General features: G+C 47.3%; 1 protein-coding gene across 2 annotated transcripts in view; it reads left to right on the top strand.

Annotated features, from left to right (window-relative positions):
• LOC118291471 (cadherin-18) overlaps positions 1–17373 on the top strand; it is a 74979-nt gene that overhangs the window by 16564 nt on the left and 41042 nt on the right. For both annotated transcript variants that reach the window (XM_035619758.2, XM_035619759.2), the window contains exons 2-3: positions 1780–2385; positions 16262–16556. In XM_035619758.2, coding sequence (XP_035475651.1) covers positions 2155–2385; positions 16262–16556 — 526 coding nt within the window. In that variant the 5' untranslated portion in view covers positions 1780–2154. The remainder of the gene's footprint in view (positions 1–1779; positions 2386–16261; positions 16557–17373) is intronic.

The raw sequence follows: 17373 nt of genomic DNA, 5'->3' as shown, positions 1-17373 counted from the left end.
AAAAACTCTCTCTCTCTCCCTCTCTCTCTCTCTCTCTCTCCCTCTCTCTCTCTCTCTCTCTCTCTCTCTCTCTCTCTCTCCCTCTCTCTCTCTCTCTCCCTCTCTCTCTCTCTCTCTCTCTCTCCCTCCCTCTCTCTCCCTCTCTCTCTCTCTCTCCCTCTCTCTCTCTCTCTCTCTCTCTCTCTCTCTCTCTCTCTCTCTCTCTCTCTCTCTCTCTCCCTCCCTCTCTCTCTCTCTCTCTCTCTCTCTCCCTCTCTCTCTCCCCCTCTCCCTCTCCCTCTCTCTCTCTCTCTCCCTCTCTCTCTCTCTCTCTCTCTCTCTCTCCCTCTCTCTCTCCCTCTCTCTCTCTCTCTCTCTCTCTCTCTCTCTCTCTCTCTCTCCCTCCCTCTCTCTCTCTCTCTCTCTCTCTCTCTCTCTCTCTCTCTCTCTCTCTCTCTCTCTCTCTCTCTCTCCCTCCCTCTCTCTCTCTCTCTCTCTCTCTCTCCCTCTCTCTCTCTCTCTCTCTCTCTCTCCCTCTCTCTCTCCCCCTCTCCCTCTCCCTCTCTCTCTCTCTCTCCCTCTCTCTCTCTCTCTCTCTCTCTCTCTCTCCCTCTCTCTCTCTCTCTCCCTCTCTCTCTCTCTCTCTCTCTCTCTCTCCCTCTCTCTCTCTCCCTCTCCCTCTCTCTCTCTCTCTCCCTCTCTCTCTCTCTCTCTCTCTCTCTCTCTCTCTCTCTCTGCCTCAGCCTCCGACTGATGATTTAATCTTTGACCTTCCGGGGGGGAAGCTCCTTGTAATATTAACGGCTGGACCTGCTTATCCCGCAGTCGACCCGACTGAAAGCTCGTGGAATGATCCCTTTTTAGGTGTACGCTTGTTTTTTTTTTACCGTTGGAAAAACGCTCAGAGTATATAGAGTATATGTGCCACGTAAAACCTGTTTCCGCCGATGCCAATTTCCAACTCGACGGAGAGAAGTGCCTCCAATCGCATATATATATATATTCACTGCACAGCAATTCTGAACCGTTCCTTTTTTTAAAAATTCCTTTGGTTGTGAAATCACGTCGAAGGGCGAAAACAGCAAGGTCAAATGATGCAATTTTCTCTCATCATCATCAAAATAAAAAAAAAAGAGAAAAAAGAAGAAGTGAGCACTGATTTCGTGCCGCGGCGCCACTTGAGTAACAACTCTTAAACAACATCCGACTCGCGGAGTCGTGATGCACGTTCACGCCAGCACAGAGATTCAACAAAGCTCCTAGTTATTTGATCAATGCCACCCTCAGTATATAATTCTGATTGAGGAAAAACGCCCGTTTCCTTCTGTCTCTTCCATTCCGGTGCGCCGCCGCTCCACGTCTGAGTGGCTCGATGTTGCACACGCCGAGCCTCGTCGCAGTGCGTCCCCGGGTTGTGTTAGAGCATCCGAGTCCGCTCGTCCTTTTGGAGCTGCGGGGCCCCCGGCGCTGCTCTGACGACGTGACGCTCTCTGACGTCACGTGGCAGCATCGGTTCGCCGAGCAGCCGCCGCGACCTCAAAGGCCCGGGACGCCTTTTAGCAGCACTGCAACTGCTCAAGTCCAAACTCGTCTGTGTCATCTACATAGCGGCAAAAGAAATGGAAAATGGCTGGGATCGTTTTTTTGGTTCGCAAGTGCACATCCTCATCCGACAGGATTTATGAGTTCCGATGTAATGGGATGGCGTCAGGGGACGTTTAGCTTCTTCTGTCCATCAAATTAATCTCTGACTCTGCGTTTCTCTCTTTCCCCCCTTGTCTCTCTCTCTCTCTCTCCCAGGAAATCCAGAATGGCGTCAGGGATTAACCCCTGCTCTCGGTAGAAGTGCCCGGGAAACGTTCACGTCGCCCCCCCCCCCTTTGTCGCGGCGTCTCTTCATCCTGGGAAAATTCCATAATGTAAACGCATCTTTCATTTTTGTTCCCTTTTTTTTCCACCTCCGGCCGGCGGCCTTTTGGGGGTCATGAACCATAGAGGAGCTACCAGGACGGCCGGTTTCCTTGTTTGGATTTAGACCTCTCCCTTTTTTCTGGCCCCGGGCTACATCACGGGCCCCCGCAGCGGTGGCCAGAGGAAGTGGCTACGGCAGCGGCGGCGGGAGGACCTCGCCACCTCGGAGTACAGGGATAACTTCACAGACACGCGCGCGCCGCCATGAGGATATCCACCACCTCCTGTCTCTGCCCCTTCCTGGTCTGCCTCTGCTTCATCCAGAGGTGCTGCGGCGCGGGCCACCACGGCGCCGCCCGAGTGCCGTCCAGGAACCAGACCCGAGTGGCCGGCGGCGAGACGGAGGTGCACCACCGACCCAAGCGCGGCTGGATCTGGAACCAGTTCTTCGTTCTAGAAGAGCACTTGGGACCGGACGCGCAGTACGTGGGAAAGGTAGGACTGCCTTCTTTCTTTTTTTTTTGCAACTGCACAAAAAAAAATATAAAGAACTGGAAAACCTTCTGATCCCCGGGGAACTTGCTTTTGAACGGCTTACTTGGCGTTTTCCCCTCCTCTCCTCTTGTTTATTGAGAAGTGGGTTACGGCGGGAACGAGCTGTTCTGTTGAGGTAGACTGCCACGTTGGCATCGCTCCCTTCTGATGTGGAAATTCAGTTCTCATTTCTGAAAGGTGTGTGTGAGTGTGTGTGTGTGTGTGTGTGTGGTTGCACTTCTTTCTTCTCAATTACAAAGTCCGACTGAAAATCCCTCTCATGATAATGTCCCAAAAAAACATATTTTAATTCTGTGTAATGAAGGAGCGCCTCTCAGCAGGTGGGCCGCTCTGCGGACGCCGGCTCCTCCACTCGAGTGGATTAAGTCTGAAAGTGAGAGTGACCCCCCCCCCCCTCACCTCACATCAAGCTCCATCTTTGAACTGAACTATTAGATTTGGGGTTTTTTGCCTCTCTGGGAAATGGACTCAGATTTAATCTCTTTGTGGGGAAAAGAAATTAAAATATAAGTCCAAGGGGGGACACGGCGAGCCACCTCGCGTCCTCGTCGCTAGAATTTTTCCATCCATCCATCCATCGTGTACCGGTTTATCCATTTAGGGTCACGGCTGGAGCCAATCCCAGCTGACGTTGGGCGAGAGGCGGGGTTCACCCCGGACAGGTCTCCAGCCTATCACAGGGCCACGTACAGAGACAGACAACCATTCACACCTACGGTCAATCTAGAGTCTCCAATGAACCTGACCCCATCCTGCATGTCTCTGGACTGTGGGAGGAAGCCGGAGAACCCGGAGAGAACCCACGCACACACGGGGGAGAACATGCAAACTCCACACAGAAAGGCCCTGGTTGGTTTGAACCGGGACTCAGAACCTTCTTGCTGTGAGTGCGCACCACTACGCCACCTTGCAGCCGTTAGAATTTTCTTTAGAATGTAATTCCAGAGGTGAGAGAGTGTGGCGTGGCGGTGGTCGGGCGGTCGTCGGGCGGTTGTCGGGCGGTCGTCGGGCGGTGGGGACTTCTTTTTTGTGTTAGCTCCACAATAAGCCACGGCGAGCCGGTAAGTGGTCGGCCCCCAGCAGATTGACCGGCCCCCTTATCTTCCCCGAAAATGTGAAAAAGTGTTTCTCCGCCGCAGTGATCATTATTCCAGGCACTCGGGCACAGACTAATCCCCCCCCCTCCTCTCAAATGCACTCGGAGAGAAGAAGAGGACGAGGGGAGGCGGCGACTGCACATATGTCTGTGTTTCCGACAACGGCACCGTTTGAAGGCAGACTGAACGAGGGGATGACATGCTCGGAGAAAGGGAGTGAGGAGGGAGGGGGGATAAACCCACCCAACGACTGCAAATATCTCTGTCCACCTCGAAATGTGCGTTTGGGAACAAAACCTGGTGGGTTTTTTATCCACCAGCGTTCCCCGTGAAGCCCGACAGCAGACAAAAGGATATTTATTGGCGAAGCATGTTTTGGTTAATATTATTTGACGCATGAACGAACCGTGAAATCCCTCGGCGACGACAACAACAACAGAAAACTAAAATCCCTCAGCGTCCACGAGACAATGTGTCCCGATCACTAGACAATACAGATCTTTTCTTTTTTCTTTTTTCTTTTTGTTTTTATCGCCGATGCAGCGACTGCAGGAAGACGTGGTTCTTCCTCCAACATTAAATTCATCCGCTGCCTCTTGAAGTTCAGATTGTTTGCTTTGCTGATCTGTGCCAGCTCCGCTCTTACCTCGAGGGTGTTGTTGTTGCGAGTGTGTGTGTGTGTGTGTGTGTGTCTGTCTGTGTGTGTGTGTGTGTGTGTTTGTGTGTTTGTGTGTGTGTGTGTGTGTGTGTGTGTGTCTGTCTATGTGTGTGTTTGTGTGATTGTGTGTGTGTTTGTGTGATTGTGTGTGTGTGTTTGTGTGTGTGTTTGTGCGTGCGTGCGTGTGTGTGTGTGTGTGTGTGTGTGCGTGTGTGTGTGCGTCTGTGCGTGTGTGTGTGTGTGTGTTTGTGTGTGTTTGTGTGTTTGTGTGTGTTTGTGTGTGTGTTTGTGTGTTTGTGTGTTTGTGTTTGTGTGTGTGTGTTTGTGTGTGTGTTTGTGTGTGTGTGTGTGTTTGTGTGCTGCTGATGAATGCAAAAACAATCGCACACAGCTAATCCTGCATCATGATAAAGTGCTGAGAAGATACATAAACACTATTAAGGAACGAATTTGACACGCGTGTTTGAGGAGATGAGGTCTCCAGATGGTTTCGCACGGAAGAGAAAAAAAGAGAAAAAAACCCATTTAATTATGTGGGTTGGGACTGGTGGAGCTGCCGCATCCTAATGTGGCCCGGAGACAGAATGACCCTTAATTAGACAAAGACAGGGGAGGAGGAGGATTAATGCACTCTGCACGTAGTGCGGCGTATTGTGCCTCTCCCTCCCTCCCTCTGCTTGATTAAAAAAAACTCTGGACATTAGCGAGCGAGCAAATGAGCATTTCCACTGCAGGGAATTGGCCGACACACACTCTCTCTGTCCATAATTGCTTTCATGAAGAAGAAGAAAAAGAAATGGTGACGTTTTGAATCAGACGTTTCGCCATCAGATGTGCGGCAGGAGGAAGAAGCGCACGAACACAAAACAATAGGAGACTTTGTCCTCGGCAGCTGGAAATGTGTGTGATTCTCTCACATGAAGGAACTTCTGGGAATAAGTGAAGCGGCCAGTCTGTCAAGAAGATGTTTAATCCCCCCCCCCCCCGAGGTATCCCATAATCCCCTGTGACACCTTTCTGTGGGGCGGGGGGGGATGATGCATTTTGGAAATGACAGCTTTGTGCATGAGTGAGACGCAAATGCTCGGTGTTCCGGGGGGGGGGGCTTGTCCAGATACAGACGAGACAGGAGACAACCCACGAAGGTGTGAACGTCTCCGTGTCAGTCAGCTCAGCGTGGCGCTGTGAAGAACTCCGGCAGGTAACACACTCGGGATGGTCTACGAGTGAAAGTGAAAGTGTCTTTCTGGGACTCCGTTGGACTGGACGGTGCCGGTGCAGATCCTGGGTCATAAAAAATCCATGAACGCTCCCCTTAAACTCCCCTTAAACTCGGAGGGACGCCCCCCCCCGTGTCTCCTTCTGTGTTAATTCGCAGAGCAAAGTTGCAACCCTTCCAACTAAAGAAAGAGGTACCTTCAAAATGTTTTATTCATACGTCTAGAAATGTATTGTGCTGTGACAGAATCAGGCAACTGTCTGGTTGTGTTTACAGTAAAAGCTCAACAGTGGGAGGAGGAAGAAGAGAAAAAAAACTAGACCTAAAATTGCTTCTCAGACTTTTAAAAAGTGTCACGTGGAACAAACAGTGTCGTTCACATCGCTGGTGTCGTGACACTTGAGACGTGCACGTGTGTGAGCCTCGCGCGGCGGCTTCTCCCGGAGCTCAGGATGACGACGAATCAAACCTGCTGAGGTGCAAAAAAACCCCTCTGCACTCCTGGAATAACACACAGAACACCGACGGTCGGAGGGAAATAAAAAGAAAGCGGTGCAGACACAGTGCAGAGAGATCGACCTCCGCCTTCAAGAAGAATAAAGAACTTCATTGTTTGGTCCTGTTCCGGCAAATCAAATAGAATCCCCTGTTGCATCACACACGAGATAGTCCGCTCGGATCAATCCGATAGAGAACCCTCTGCACACCTCTGGAAAGAGTCAAGGTCGATTCTCGACGAACTCGAGTGGCCGCAAGCGACAAATCACTTTCGGACGAGACACCGGATCCGAAAGGCTCGGCTTCGCGGAACGAGCTGAGAGTATCTGAACCGCGAGCGGTGGTATTTTTAGTTTCGAGGCCAAAACGGAGCAGCAGAAACACTTAAAGAGTGAATAAATGATACACTTTCATGCTTTATGCTAATCCACATTAACGCCGTCAGTCCAAAAAAGACATTCTATTCATAATTATGTTAAAAAGAGACAGAGAGAGAGAGAGAGAGAGAGAGAAAAAAGTGGATGTTCACATTTTAGAATCTGCAAACAAATTACTTTAGCTCCAATTTTAGCTGCACTTTAGTCTCAGACTCTGCAGCTTCTACTACGTTCGCCAGCGAGATGCTGCTTTCTCGTCCGTCTGCTCTCGAAAAGCTTCCTGCGACATTTGGAAATGAAGCCGGGGAGCCCGGTCTGAACCAACCAACCGGTAGAGCTGGTTGCCGGGAAACCAAAACATTGGCTGAAAGATGCTAAAAAAAGCCTCGTAGGAGCTGGGTTTGCCAGATTAAAAAATAGGAATGAGTGAATCCATCCATCCATCGTCTACCGCTTTATCCATTAAGGATACCCTTCTTGGTGTGAGGCGAAAGTGCGAACCACTACGCCACCGTGCAGCACGGAATGAGTGAATATTTAACAGAAAGATTCAGATGTTCCAATACCATTTCACCCTTCCAGGTGCAGACTCCGATACCGTTGCGTATCAGCCGATCCTGAGAACCGATCCGGTACAAGTGCATTGTTGTGGTTCGGCCTGGCTCAGGTTCAACCCCTTGGAGAAACAGATGCATACACACAGAATGAATGTCATAGAATTTCTTTTGTCATGTAGTTTGACAGTCATAACAGGAAAAGCGACACAAATAACCAACTCTAGGAGTAAAAAAATGACTTCCTTTACATAGCTGTCGGAGTGCAGCCGCAGCCTATGATGAAAATTATTAAAGACCTTTAGAGGTTTGAACAGAACTGCAAGAGTATATTAAACTGAATGAATCTAGGAATAAATAACAAAATCCTTAACATGCAGCCAGACTTTATGAAAATAAAATACCATTAGTCTGTGTTTTTCAGAGTATGAAATAAAACAATAGGGTTCACGTCGGCGTTTTACTTTCCAGCGTGAAATATATTGCCAATATTTGAACGCTACCCGAGCGGAAATCCCTTCTTCTTCTTCTTCTCCTTTGCCGCTCTTAAAACAGAACTTGCTGCTTTGGAGCGGCGAAGAAGAAGAAGGGATTCCAGGGTGAAGGACATTTCAGCTTTTATCTGGCTGACACCAATATACTCAGAAGAGATGGAATCGGATTGGTACATGTTTGCGGACCCAACCCGGCATCGGAATCTCCAGTTTCAGCAGCAACATGTACTGTCAGTACTGTAAGTGGTGTGTGTGTGTGTGTGTGTGTGTGTGTGTGTGTGTGTGTGTGTGTGTGTGTGTGTGCCTGCGCACACGTGTGGACAAGAGAGATTCATTGATTTCTGTCACCGGTGTTTTCAGGCAATTTGGATCAACAGCCTCTGTTTGAAGAAGGATCACCATTGTTTGGTCAGGGTCGGAAATGTGTCCGCACTGCCGTGTCCTTGACACGCTCACACTTTTACCAAACAAAAGGATAATGTGGAGTTGGGGGGGGAGAAGAGAGGGAAGCGAGGCCAAGTGAATTACAGTTTAATGTCCAAGGCTCCAACGTCTGCAGGAGAAAGCGCATGGCTCCTGTTTGCCAGCATGCGTCATTTCCAAAGTGCATTCCCCTGTCCTCTGGCTGAAACGTTCAAAACATATTAGCACCATCGGGACACTTGAGACTAAACCATTTGCCCCTCGCTCACTTGGCAGAGCGCGAGGCAGAGACCTCATGGTTTTTTTTCTTTCTTTCCCGAAGGCCGATCTGCCGACGCCTTCATTCCTGTCTCGTCCGAATGTGAAGCAGTTAGAGGCAGAGCCATTAAACCAGTGTCAAGAGTTGCTTCCTGGGACGCTAATAATCTCATTACTGTACATCAAGCAGTCAACCGTCCAGCTGGGGAGGCAACAGTTCATTCTGCTGCCCCCCCAACGTAGAGGACGACTATCAGGGCGGATCTCTGTGATGGTGCGCGTCCTCGGCGCTCCCCCTCATCGCGGTCTGCTGATGTGCGGTCATCAGGCCGGCGTTCCATCATCAGGCCGGCGTTCCATCATCAGGCCTTTGCTGTGACTGTGACAAATCAATCGGGAGAGGAGGGGGCTGCTCAGAGGGGGTTGATTGGTGGTATGCGGGGATAATCAGACAATCAAGCATGCCCACATAAAGAGTGATTAAGTCCTCTTGAGTGAAGTGTAAGAGCTGAGATTTAATCACAAAAAAACGAGCCCGCCCCCTCCGCTAATTGCAAATATGAAGACGTGGCGCCGATCATCAGCAGGAGCACGTAGCGCGCTCATTTCTCCGCCCCCTGGAAACCTGCAGTCAAAAAGGTTCTTTTGTGTGTAATTAGTGTTTTTTCTCAGTAATCAGTATAATAACACAAATGAAACATTGGCTGAATACATCGGTTGGGAGACTGAACTATGGGGTGGAGGTTCGTTTTAACGAACCTCCAAGAAAGTAAAAAACAGTCTGGGTCCCAGAAGAGAAAAGAGAGGAACAAACAAAGCAAGGGGAAAAAAAACTGTTGATTAATTTCTGATAAAGCGACGTCCTCTCAGACAACCGGAGAGCGCGAGCGAAGGCTGGCGAGGGGCACGTGCATTACGTGGATCTGTACACTGAATATAGGGCCGAGCTGTTATTAAAAAAAAAAAGGGGGGGGGGGGCATTCGCCAATAATTCAGTCCAACCGGTCACATACATTATCATGGATCTATTCTGTACAGTGAAAAGGACAAAGGCGTTGAAGGGGAAGGAAGCACATGAAGGTCAAGCTGTGTAGCAGCTAATAACGTAGCAGGGTGGCGCTCGCAGGGGGCGTGTCCGCCGCCGCCGCCGCCGCCGCTTACTTCTGGACTCCACCTGAAAGTGGGACACGAGTTACGTCCATCTGAACTGCGGCCACTTTTCGGATGACGATCGCTGCATCATGTCAGCGCCTCATTTGTCGGCAGGAGTAGAAAAATTGGCATGATTGTCATGTCAAAAGCCAGGACTTAATGCGGCACTGGTGCATTGTGATCGACTGGCACCATAATTGAATCTTTCAGGGGTGAACGGGTTTATTAGCGGCCGTGTAAGTTATGACCGTGCATTCAGGTTCGTGCGTCCAGGTCCAGTTTGCTGTTCATAATTGATAAAATATATTTTTTAAATGCCGCATGTGTCATTTAGTTCTTTATTGAGTAAATACTTGTGAATGCAAAAATGTAAATATAGGCCACCTCCTCCCAATACTTACTTATTATCATCAACTCTGTCTCATATTTTTTTGCGAATGAAGGAAAACATATCTGATTGATAAGAGGGCCAGAATATTGATCACATAATCTATGTTTATCAAGTGAAACATTAAACATCTGGCAACATTAGTAATGCATTTACTAATGTTAATGTACCTTGTGTGACAGCTGTTATATTTGGTAACACGGGCACATTTTTTTTCTCATCCATCCCACTTCTCATTTTCCATCGTCTTTGACGCGGCTGAGTGAGAGACTGAGTTGATTACATCTGTGACCCCTTCAACTCGATCACATTACCCAGCACATAATGTGCATGATGCAATTTGAATGTGGCAGAATTCGCGTTCTAGCGGTGAAACTCTGTCGGGTTAAAAGGAGGAGCGAGAAAAAAAAGGATTGTTTTCTTCCTCAGCTCTCCTCTCTCCTCCTAATTGACCTCGACACCCGACAAGTGGTACGACAGGGCCGAAGATGAACCGCTTGGCTGTGAGCGCCAATTAGCATGCGAGCACACACAATGACTCTGCAGAGGCCCCAAAAATATCATACACGTAGTTTGTTGACAAAAGAAAAATCAAGATACACTTTCCAGCTCGCTCCTCTGGGCGCATGATGACGTTACAAGCGAGGTTCACCTTGAGATTGGAGTTGGGGTTTTTTTTTCTTCCTTTTTCTTCGCGCCAGCGACTTTTAAAGCCCCCCGGTCTCTGCTGATCTCTTTAAACTCCTCAGAAATGCATTGCCAGCTGCCCGCCGCCAGCCCACATGCCAGTCATCTATTCCACCAGTCCTTTAATAAAGTCGCCCACAGAGACGGGGAGATAAACACAATCCCTTGTTTTGATGCGCTGCGGACGAACACGATCCCTCTTAAGTCTGTGCAGGTGGAGCCAGGCAAAACAACAAGGTCGCAGGGGTCATGGTTCCACCTTCGTCGCCGTTTCTCCCTTCGCCACGCCTCCGATCGGGCTGCGCGAGAGATTCCCGCACGCCCTCCGTTCATCATTTATGGCGCGGACGCCGGAGTTGCTCCGAATTGCCGCACACAATGTGTTCGTCGCGCTCATCTCGGGGGCTGCAAACAAAAATCAACGCAACTCACATTAAGGCGGGCAGGGCCATGAAATTCCATCATCAGAACTAATGGAGGAATAAATAAAATGTCCCTTGGAAAGCCGAAAGTGAAATGCAGTAGCAGGCGTCGAAATTGCGCCTCGTGTTTGAAACCATGCGACAGATATTTGCCCCCCAGCTGGTTTCTCCACAATCGGCTTTGACTAGAAATATTTAAACTGCCCCTGTAACGGCAGTGATGAAAGTCTCTGTCCAACCGAGTTTGTTTTTTTGCCTCTTCTCGTCTCTTTGGTATCCCCCTGGCATCCAACAGCCACAGATGGTGAGTGAACATGAGAGAGCCGTGTGCAGTTCACTTGCAGCCTGGGGAGAATATCAGTATCTATCAATAGGAGGTCTATATACATTCAATATTGGTACTAGTACCTCGGGTTGTTGTCTTTACCTGCCCCAATGGGCTGTAGTTCCTTATTTATGAGTGAATTACAGTTAAACTTGAATTCTGATTATGTAATTCAGATATTCACAGTGAGGGTATGTCAACCACAATCCTAATGACATGGACAAATGCAAACCGGAGTGAGGAATTAAGAAACCTTGAGTTCACTGAATGAACATTGAAGTTTTATATTTGAGCTACGTGACTGTGACAGTGAGTTTGCTGTTCACAAAAAGCATCTGCTAATACCGAAAAATACAGACATTACGACCAAGGATTGTTCATTTGCATGAAGCAGGAAGGGGTTAGAAAATGATTCCAAGGAGTTCAAATGGTCCACAGTTGAAGACAAACTCTGTATAAAACGGAAAAGATTTGGTTCCGTGGCTGCTCTCCCTGAAGGTGGGCGTCCAGCTGAAGATGACTCCGAAGACACGACGCAGAATTCACAGAGAGAGTTTTTGTTTTTTTTAAACAACAACTGAAGGATTAAAATCATAACTGGAGCTGGTTCAACATCTGTGTTCACCAGGCTGATAGATGGAAAACGTGTTGCGTGGAGCGCGGTGTTCTTGACACGGCGGAGGAAGCAAGCTCACGGCGAGCTGTGGATTGATGAAACTAAGTTTGCATTGTTTGGGAAGAACATTCAGCTCTATGTGTGATGTAGAACATGGGCGCCGCATACCAACATGAAAACATCATCCCGGGTGGGAAGAAGGATTTGTTGCTGATTAGCCCCCTTTGGGACTGGACCGCTCACCACCATCATCAAGGGGAAAACAATCTCCCAAATTTATCAAGGTAGCTTTCAGACGTGCACTGAAGTCCGGACATTTTTCCGGAGGGGCTGAATGTGAGAAAGCAAATGTGAACTATTCCTGCCAGCCCCTGGAGAGTGTCCGAGTGACCCCATGTGAGCAAGAAAATCTCTGGAGAATTTCAAAGCGGGAGAGTGGGCGTCCTGCCTTTCCACAGCGGATTTATCATCACTTCCTGCCTCCTGCTTGCTTTACACCAGACACCTACAGAAGGATCCTGAGATTTGAGAATGACTGTAAAACATAGAAGAAGTAAATCCTACCACAGAACGATTTCAAAGAAAAAAGGAAATCAGCAGCTGCACAGTGGCGTAGTGGTTAGCACTTTCGCCTCACAGCGAGAAGGTTCAAACCAAACAGGGCTACCTGCTCCCGAAGCTCCTGAAGAGCCCGGTCGGTACTTTCGTAATATGGTGCTGTCACAATGTTACGTACGTGCATAACAGCATCTCTAGCGGCTAGTCTGGTACGCCCCCAGCAAAGCCGGGTGAGAACTTCCCACTCACGCTGGAAGCGGTTGGCCAATCACAAGAGAGTGGAGCCGGCTGGCCAAACTAAACAGACTGGGCTTTATCGGGAGGGAGGGGCCTTAAAGAGACGGGAGCTAAAACCAGGTGTTTCAGGCAGAAGATGGAAAGAGGAGCTGCAGGAATGGACAGTCTGAGGAACTGATGTGTTCACTGAACATTAGAGCGCGTGAACCTTTTCAAGCAATAACCGAAATTAAAATGATGAACCTGTACATGAGCACAATATGTCTCCTTTAAGAAAACCAGGACGTTCCGAAGGGTTTGCATTCATCACGTACTTAAACATTTGAAGATCCAGTCATCAATAAACAATAAATGCAGGACAGCCAATCTTCATATTGACATTTGAGTTATTTCTTTAATTTTTACATACAAAGCCTTTTCTAGATGTTTGGTCATTTGGTTGCATAGGTCAGTTATACTTCACTAATGTACGCCAACTTTCCACTTCAGGACAGTAACCAAGCACTGCACCTTGTCAATAATTTGATCTCACCTGGATGTTGTACAGTGGGCTAGAAGTACAGTAGTTTGTCTATCATGACTACCCAATGGACCCAATGATTTTTAAATGAATTAAAAACCTCACATGACAAGAACACCTGTACTGTAAATGCTGGTTCACTCGGTGACTCCTCATTGATCCGAACCTTCCGTATCTTCATATCGTTCCGCTCTCTGCCGCCGCCGCCGCCGCTCCTTCGGTCCTGTGATGTTTGTGTAATGGGCCGCAACCTGTTGACACTTTTATCACCCATAGATTTCGGAAGGCGGCGGTCGCCATATGCATCATTGGGCCGCACTTTGGTCCGATCTTGATTTATAGGCCCCTTGCGAACGGAAGACAACGGCTAAATTAGCTCCCTGACCGGAGGCAAAGTCCATTTATGTGCTGCAGCCGAGCGGAGTGCTGCCGGACAGAAAGTGGATATATCCCTGTCGTGGCTTTTTGCGGAAGTGGACTGACCTTATGTAATAACTCTTGTTCGCGCTATTGAAAATGATTCAGTTCATAGGCATATGTTTTCATTATCAAACCACAGGCGGCGCTGGGAGCTCATATTTTTCCAGGCTAAGTGTCTGTCACTAAATTAAAAGTGTGTGCGCAGGAAAGGGGCCAAAACCGCGTGTCAACAAAGTAATTGCTCGCAGATATGTAAATATATACACTCTGATTTCTTGCTTTGGTCGCCGTGCTTCACATTGCTTCAACTCGGCAGCTGATTAACGACCTGATTCAACAGGATCTTTGGCTCCTCATGTAATTACAGGCTTGATATTTACCAACGCAGAAGGACGGCACGCTCTCATCGAGAGTCAGGGGCTTGAAATCAACAGCGGCTTTTTCTAATTAATGATTTATTTTGCCAGTCCAGGCTTTGATTAGATGTGGCCCAGGGACCTCCAGTATTCCACTTGTGAGATAAATTGTATCTGTGCATGTTATATACGTTTTTTGAATATTAATGTCCACCTTCTTGGTTGTCCTCGCCATTAAACGACTCTAAATTACACCCTGGTTGGCCAGAACTGAGCCTCAGGGTCAGTAAGGTAACAAGCCCAATTCAACGAGTTCTCCCACTGCACACGTTTCCTAATGGACTATCGGTAAAACATGCTTTCTATCTGCAGAGACGTCTGCTGGAGTTCCCAGTTGCCACGTGGAAATCAGGATTAATCAACAAACAGTAACGGAAAAAGAAAACATGTGTAAAGCGTTTTGGTCAATAACGCGCTCAGTGTTTCATGGCCTAAATAAAACCGGAACAGAATGGGTGATTAATTGATTCTAAATTTGGGTTACAGTGAAAGAAGACTCTGTCCCCAAATTTAGCAGTAGCCCACCGCTCAGATGAGTTTACAGCAGCATCACGGGCGGGGTAGTGTGTCAGTCGATATCAATACGTCACGTGGCACAAAAATGAATCCAGCTGCTATTTCTGTCGCCCAAATTGACATCTAATTTAAAAATATTCAGTTACACGTAAAACACTGATTCTGTGTCTTAAGGGCTCAGTTCGGAACCATTAATAAGGACTGTTGCTAACGCTATTTTAATTTGATTATTGAAAGTCGAGGCGTTGCAGATCCCTGCAAACGTTACACCAGAAAGACCTGATGAGTCATATCCCGCCGGACTTGTCTCAACCTGTAACTGCTGTTGCTATTTTTTTTCTTCTGTTTTTCATCATTTCTTTTTAAAATCTACCTGCTTTAAAATCATAATTTTTTTTTTTTTACATTTATGACTGATGCACCTGCGGTTTGGGGAACAGATCATTTGGCCGCTGTGGGGCTACGTTATACTTCTTAGACGTTATACTTGTCTGTTGCTGCTGTTGTGAAAACTATTTCGCTGTATATCTGACATTTGCTTCTAATTGGCATTCAACAGTCGTAACAGTTGGAAGTTGCTTTGCATACCAATTGTACTGTACGTTGTTTTTTTGCCTCCTTTTTTTACATTTCAAGTGCTTCACAACATGTATGCGCATCCACGCTGTGAGCATGTACATTATAATGGGAGAAAAAGAAACACATTATCTACATACAAACAATGAATTATTCATTTGCTGCAGGTGAATCTTCTCCAAAGATATGCATGAATCTGCTCGGGAATTCTAAGGTAGCTCATTGATGTGCACCTACAAATATGAAGCACAAAAAAAAGAAATAATAATAATAGTAATAATAATACCACCGGTATGTAAAGAGGTGCCAATGCACGGTGGGAAAAGATTGTTCTGTTGTGTTCAGCTGGTAACATTTCCCTGAGGAAAATGAAAAAAAAAAGTGCTTTTCTTAACATGTTTTATTCATGGGTTGAAAATGAAATAGTTTAAATGACGATGTAACAGTGGGGGCCGCTGGTTCGGAGATTCAGTGGTGTTGTATAAAACTATATTTAAAAGTTCCAAACTGCAAACCCAGCTGAGCAATTGGCATCAAAGTTGTAATCCTCTCGATATCAGTTGTGGCTGAACAAGTGGCTGGCTTTTCCTTTATTCCTCTTTCTCCCTCTCTCTCTCTCTCTCTCTCTCTCTCTCTCTCTCTCTCTCTCTCTCTGTCTCGTGTTGAGAACGGAGGCAGCGCTTCACCATCTTTAACAGTCTTGTAAGGATTTTCTCCCCCAAAACTTTATAATCTCTAAAGATGTGTTTCTCCAGCGATGCTCGGCACAGTGGAGCCTGAGAGCCGAATATTGAATCATGTTTTGACTTGAGACGTCGGCGGGGTTCTCTGAAGCTGAAGCGTGGTCTGCGCGGTAGTGCTGCAAAGTTTATTTCTATGTAAAGCTCAAATATTTTAGATATATATATATATAACAATTTATGAAGCTATATAGCCTGGACCCATGCCTTCACAAGGACTAAGGCTGCAACTGTTTGTAGTTTGTGGTTTCTCAGTTTGTAACCTAGAAAATATCTACTAATTATCCAAAACCCCAAAATATTAAATTAGAAAATAAAATAAAGCTGAATGTAGGAAATGTTCCCATTTGACAAGGCCGAACAAGAAAGTAATTGGTGTCTTTCTTATAAAATTAGAAGCCATTTTACTAAAGGTAATGATCGACTTTTAGTCCAACAGTTGGTTCTGCACTGGAAGTAATAAAAGTGGTGAAAAGTCTTTTTTGCCTGCGGTTGTTCCACATCGATCCCCGTCAGCCATAATAAATGTTACAACCATGAATCATAATTTAAAAAAACGTGAATCAAACACAACCGCTAAGAAGTCATTTTTGGCAGCTGTCTCTGTATTCACACACACACACACACACACTCTCTCCTTCTGTTTTTTTTTTGTCCTCCTGCAGCTTCACTCCAACTCAGATAAAGGTGACGGATCCGTCAGGTACATTCTGAGCGGGGAAGGAGCCGGGACTATATTTATCATCGACGAGGTGACGGGAGATATTCACGCCACGAAGAGCCTGGACCGGGAGAGGAAAACGCATTATGTGCTGCACGCGCAGGCCTTGGACCGCTACACGGAGGAGGCCCTGGAACCAAAGTCGGAGTTCATCATCAAAGTGCAGGACATCAATGACAATGCGCCCAAATTTCCAGGTGGACCCTTTGTAGCTCTGGTCCCGGAGATGTCTGAAGTGGGTGAGTAAAATGGTCCGACGATTGCTTTTTTCACTCTCACAGCAGCGGTAGATGTTTAAAGAACCCCTCCAGTCACGTTTTAAAGTATATAAAAATAATCTGCTATGCCTAATATTGTGTTTAACATTAATTACCCCCCAAAAGGTTTTTAAAAAACCCTCTGAAATGGGGCTGGAAACCATCCACTCTCTCTTCCTCATGGAGGAATTCTGAGACTAGGAATATTCATGATATGAGAAAATAACATAGGCCCCGCCCACCACAGCTGCTCGCGTTAGGTTGACCGGCTGAAGAATGTTGCGCAACAACGACGGCTAGAGGCAACATTGGCGACGTTCAGCCATAAATTTTTCGCCAGCCGCTAATGCTAACGGTAACTGTCTGCTGACACACCTGCCGTCCTCTCGTGCATGCTAGCCGCTAACGCTAACTGTCTGCCGACACACCTGCCGTCCTCTCGTGGATGCTAACGGCTAACGCAAACGTTCTGCTGACTCACCTCCCGTCCTCTCGTAGATGCTAATGCTAATGCTAACTGTCTGCCGACACACCTGCCGTCCTCTCGTGGATGCTAACGGCTAACGCTAACGTTCTGCTGACTCACCTCCCGTCCTTTCATGGATGCTAATAGTAATGCTAACTGTCTGCTGACATACCTGTCGTCCTCTCGTGGATGCGCTGCCTCTGCGTGCGCTGGAAGTTTCCAGTTTCTTTGCCTCACATTTGCATATTCAACGGCGATGGTTTTTTTTCTTCTATTTGTGACGTAGCAAAATCTAGCTTTGCCCAGGATTCGTTTGAATTTCAGATTTCAGAG

Source organism: Scophthalmus maximus, chromosome 21 (assembly GCF_022379125.1).
Source record: "Scophthalmus maximus strain ysfricsl-2021 chromosome 21, ASM2237912v1, whole genome shotgun sequence".
In the NCBI taxonomy this organism is placed as follows: Eukaryota; Metazoa; Chordata; class Actinopteri; order Pleuronectiformes; family Scophthalmidae; genus Scophthalmus; species Scophthalmus maximus.
This window is presented reverse-complemented; position numbering and strand designations above follow the sequence as displayed.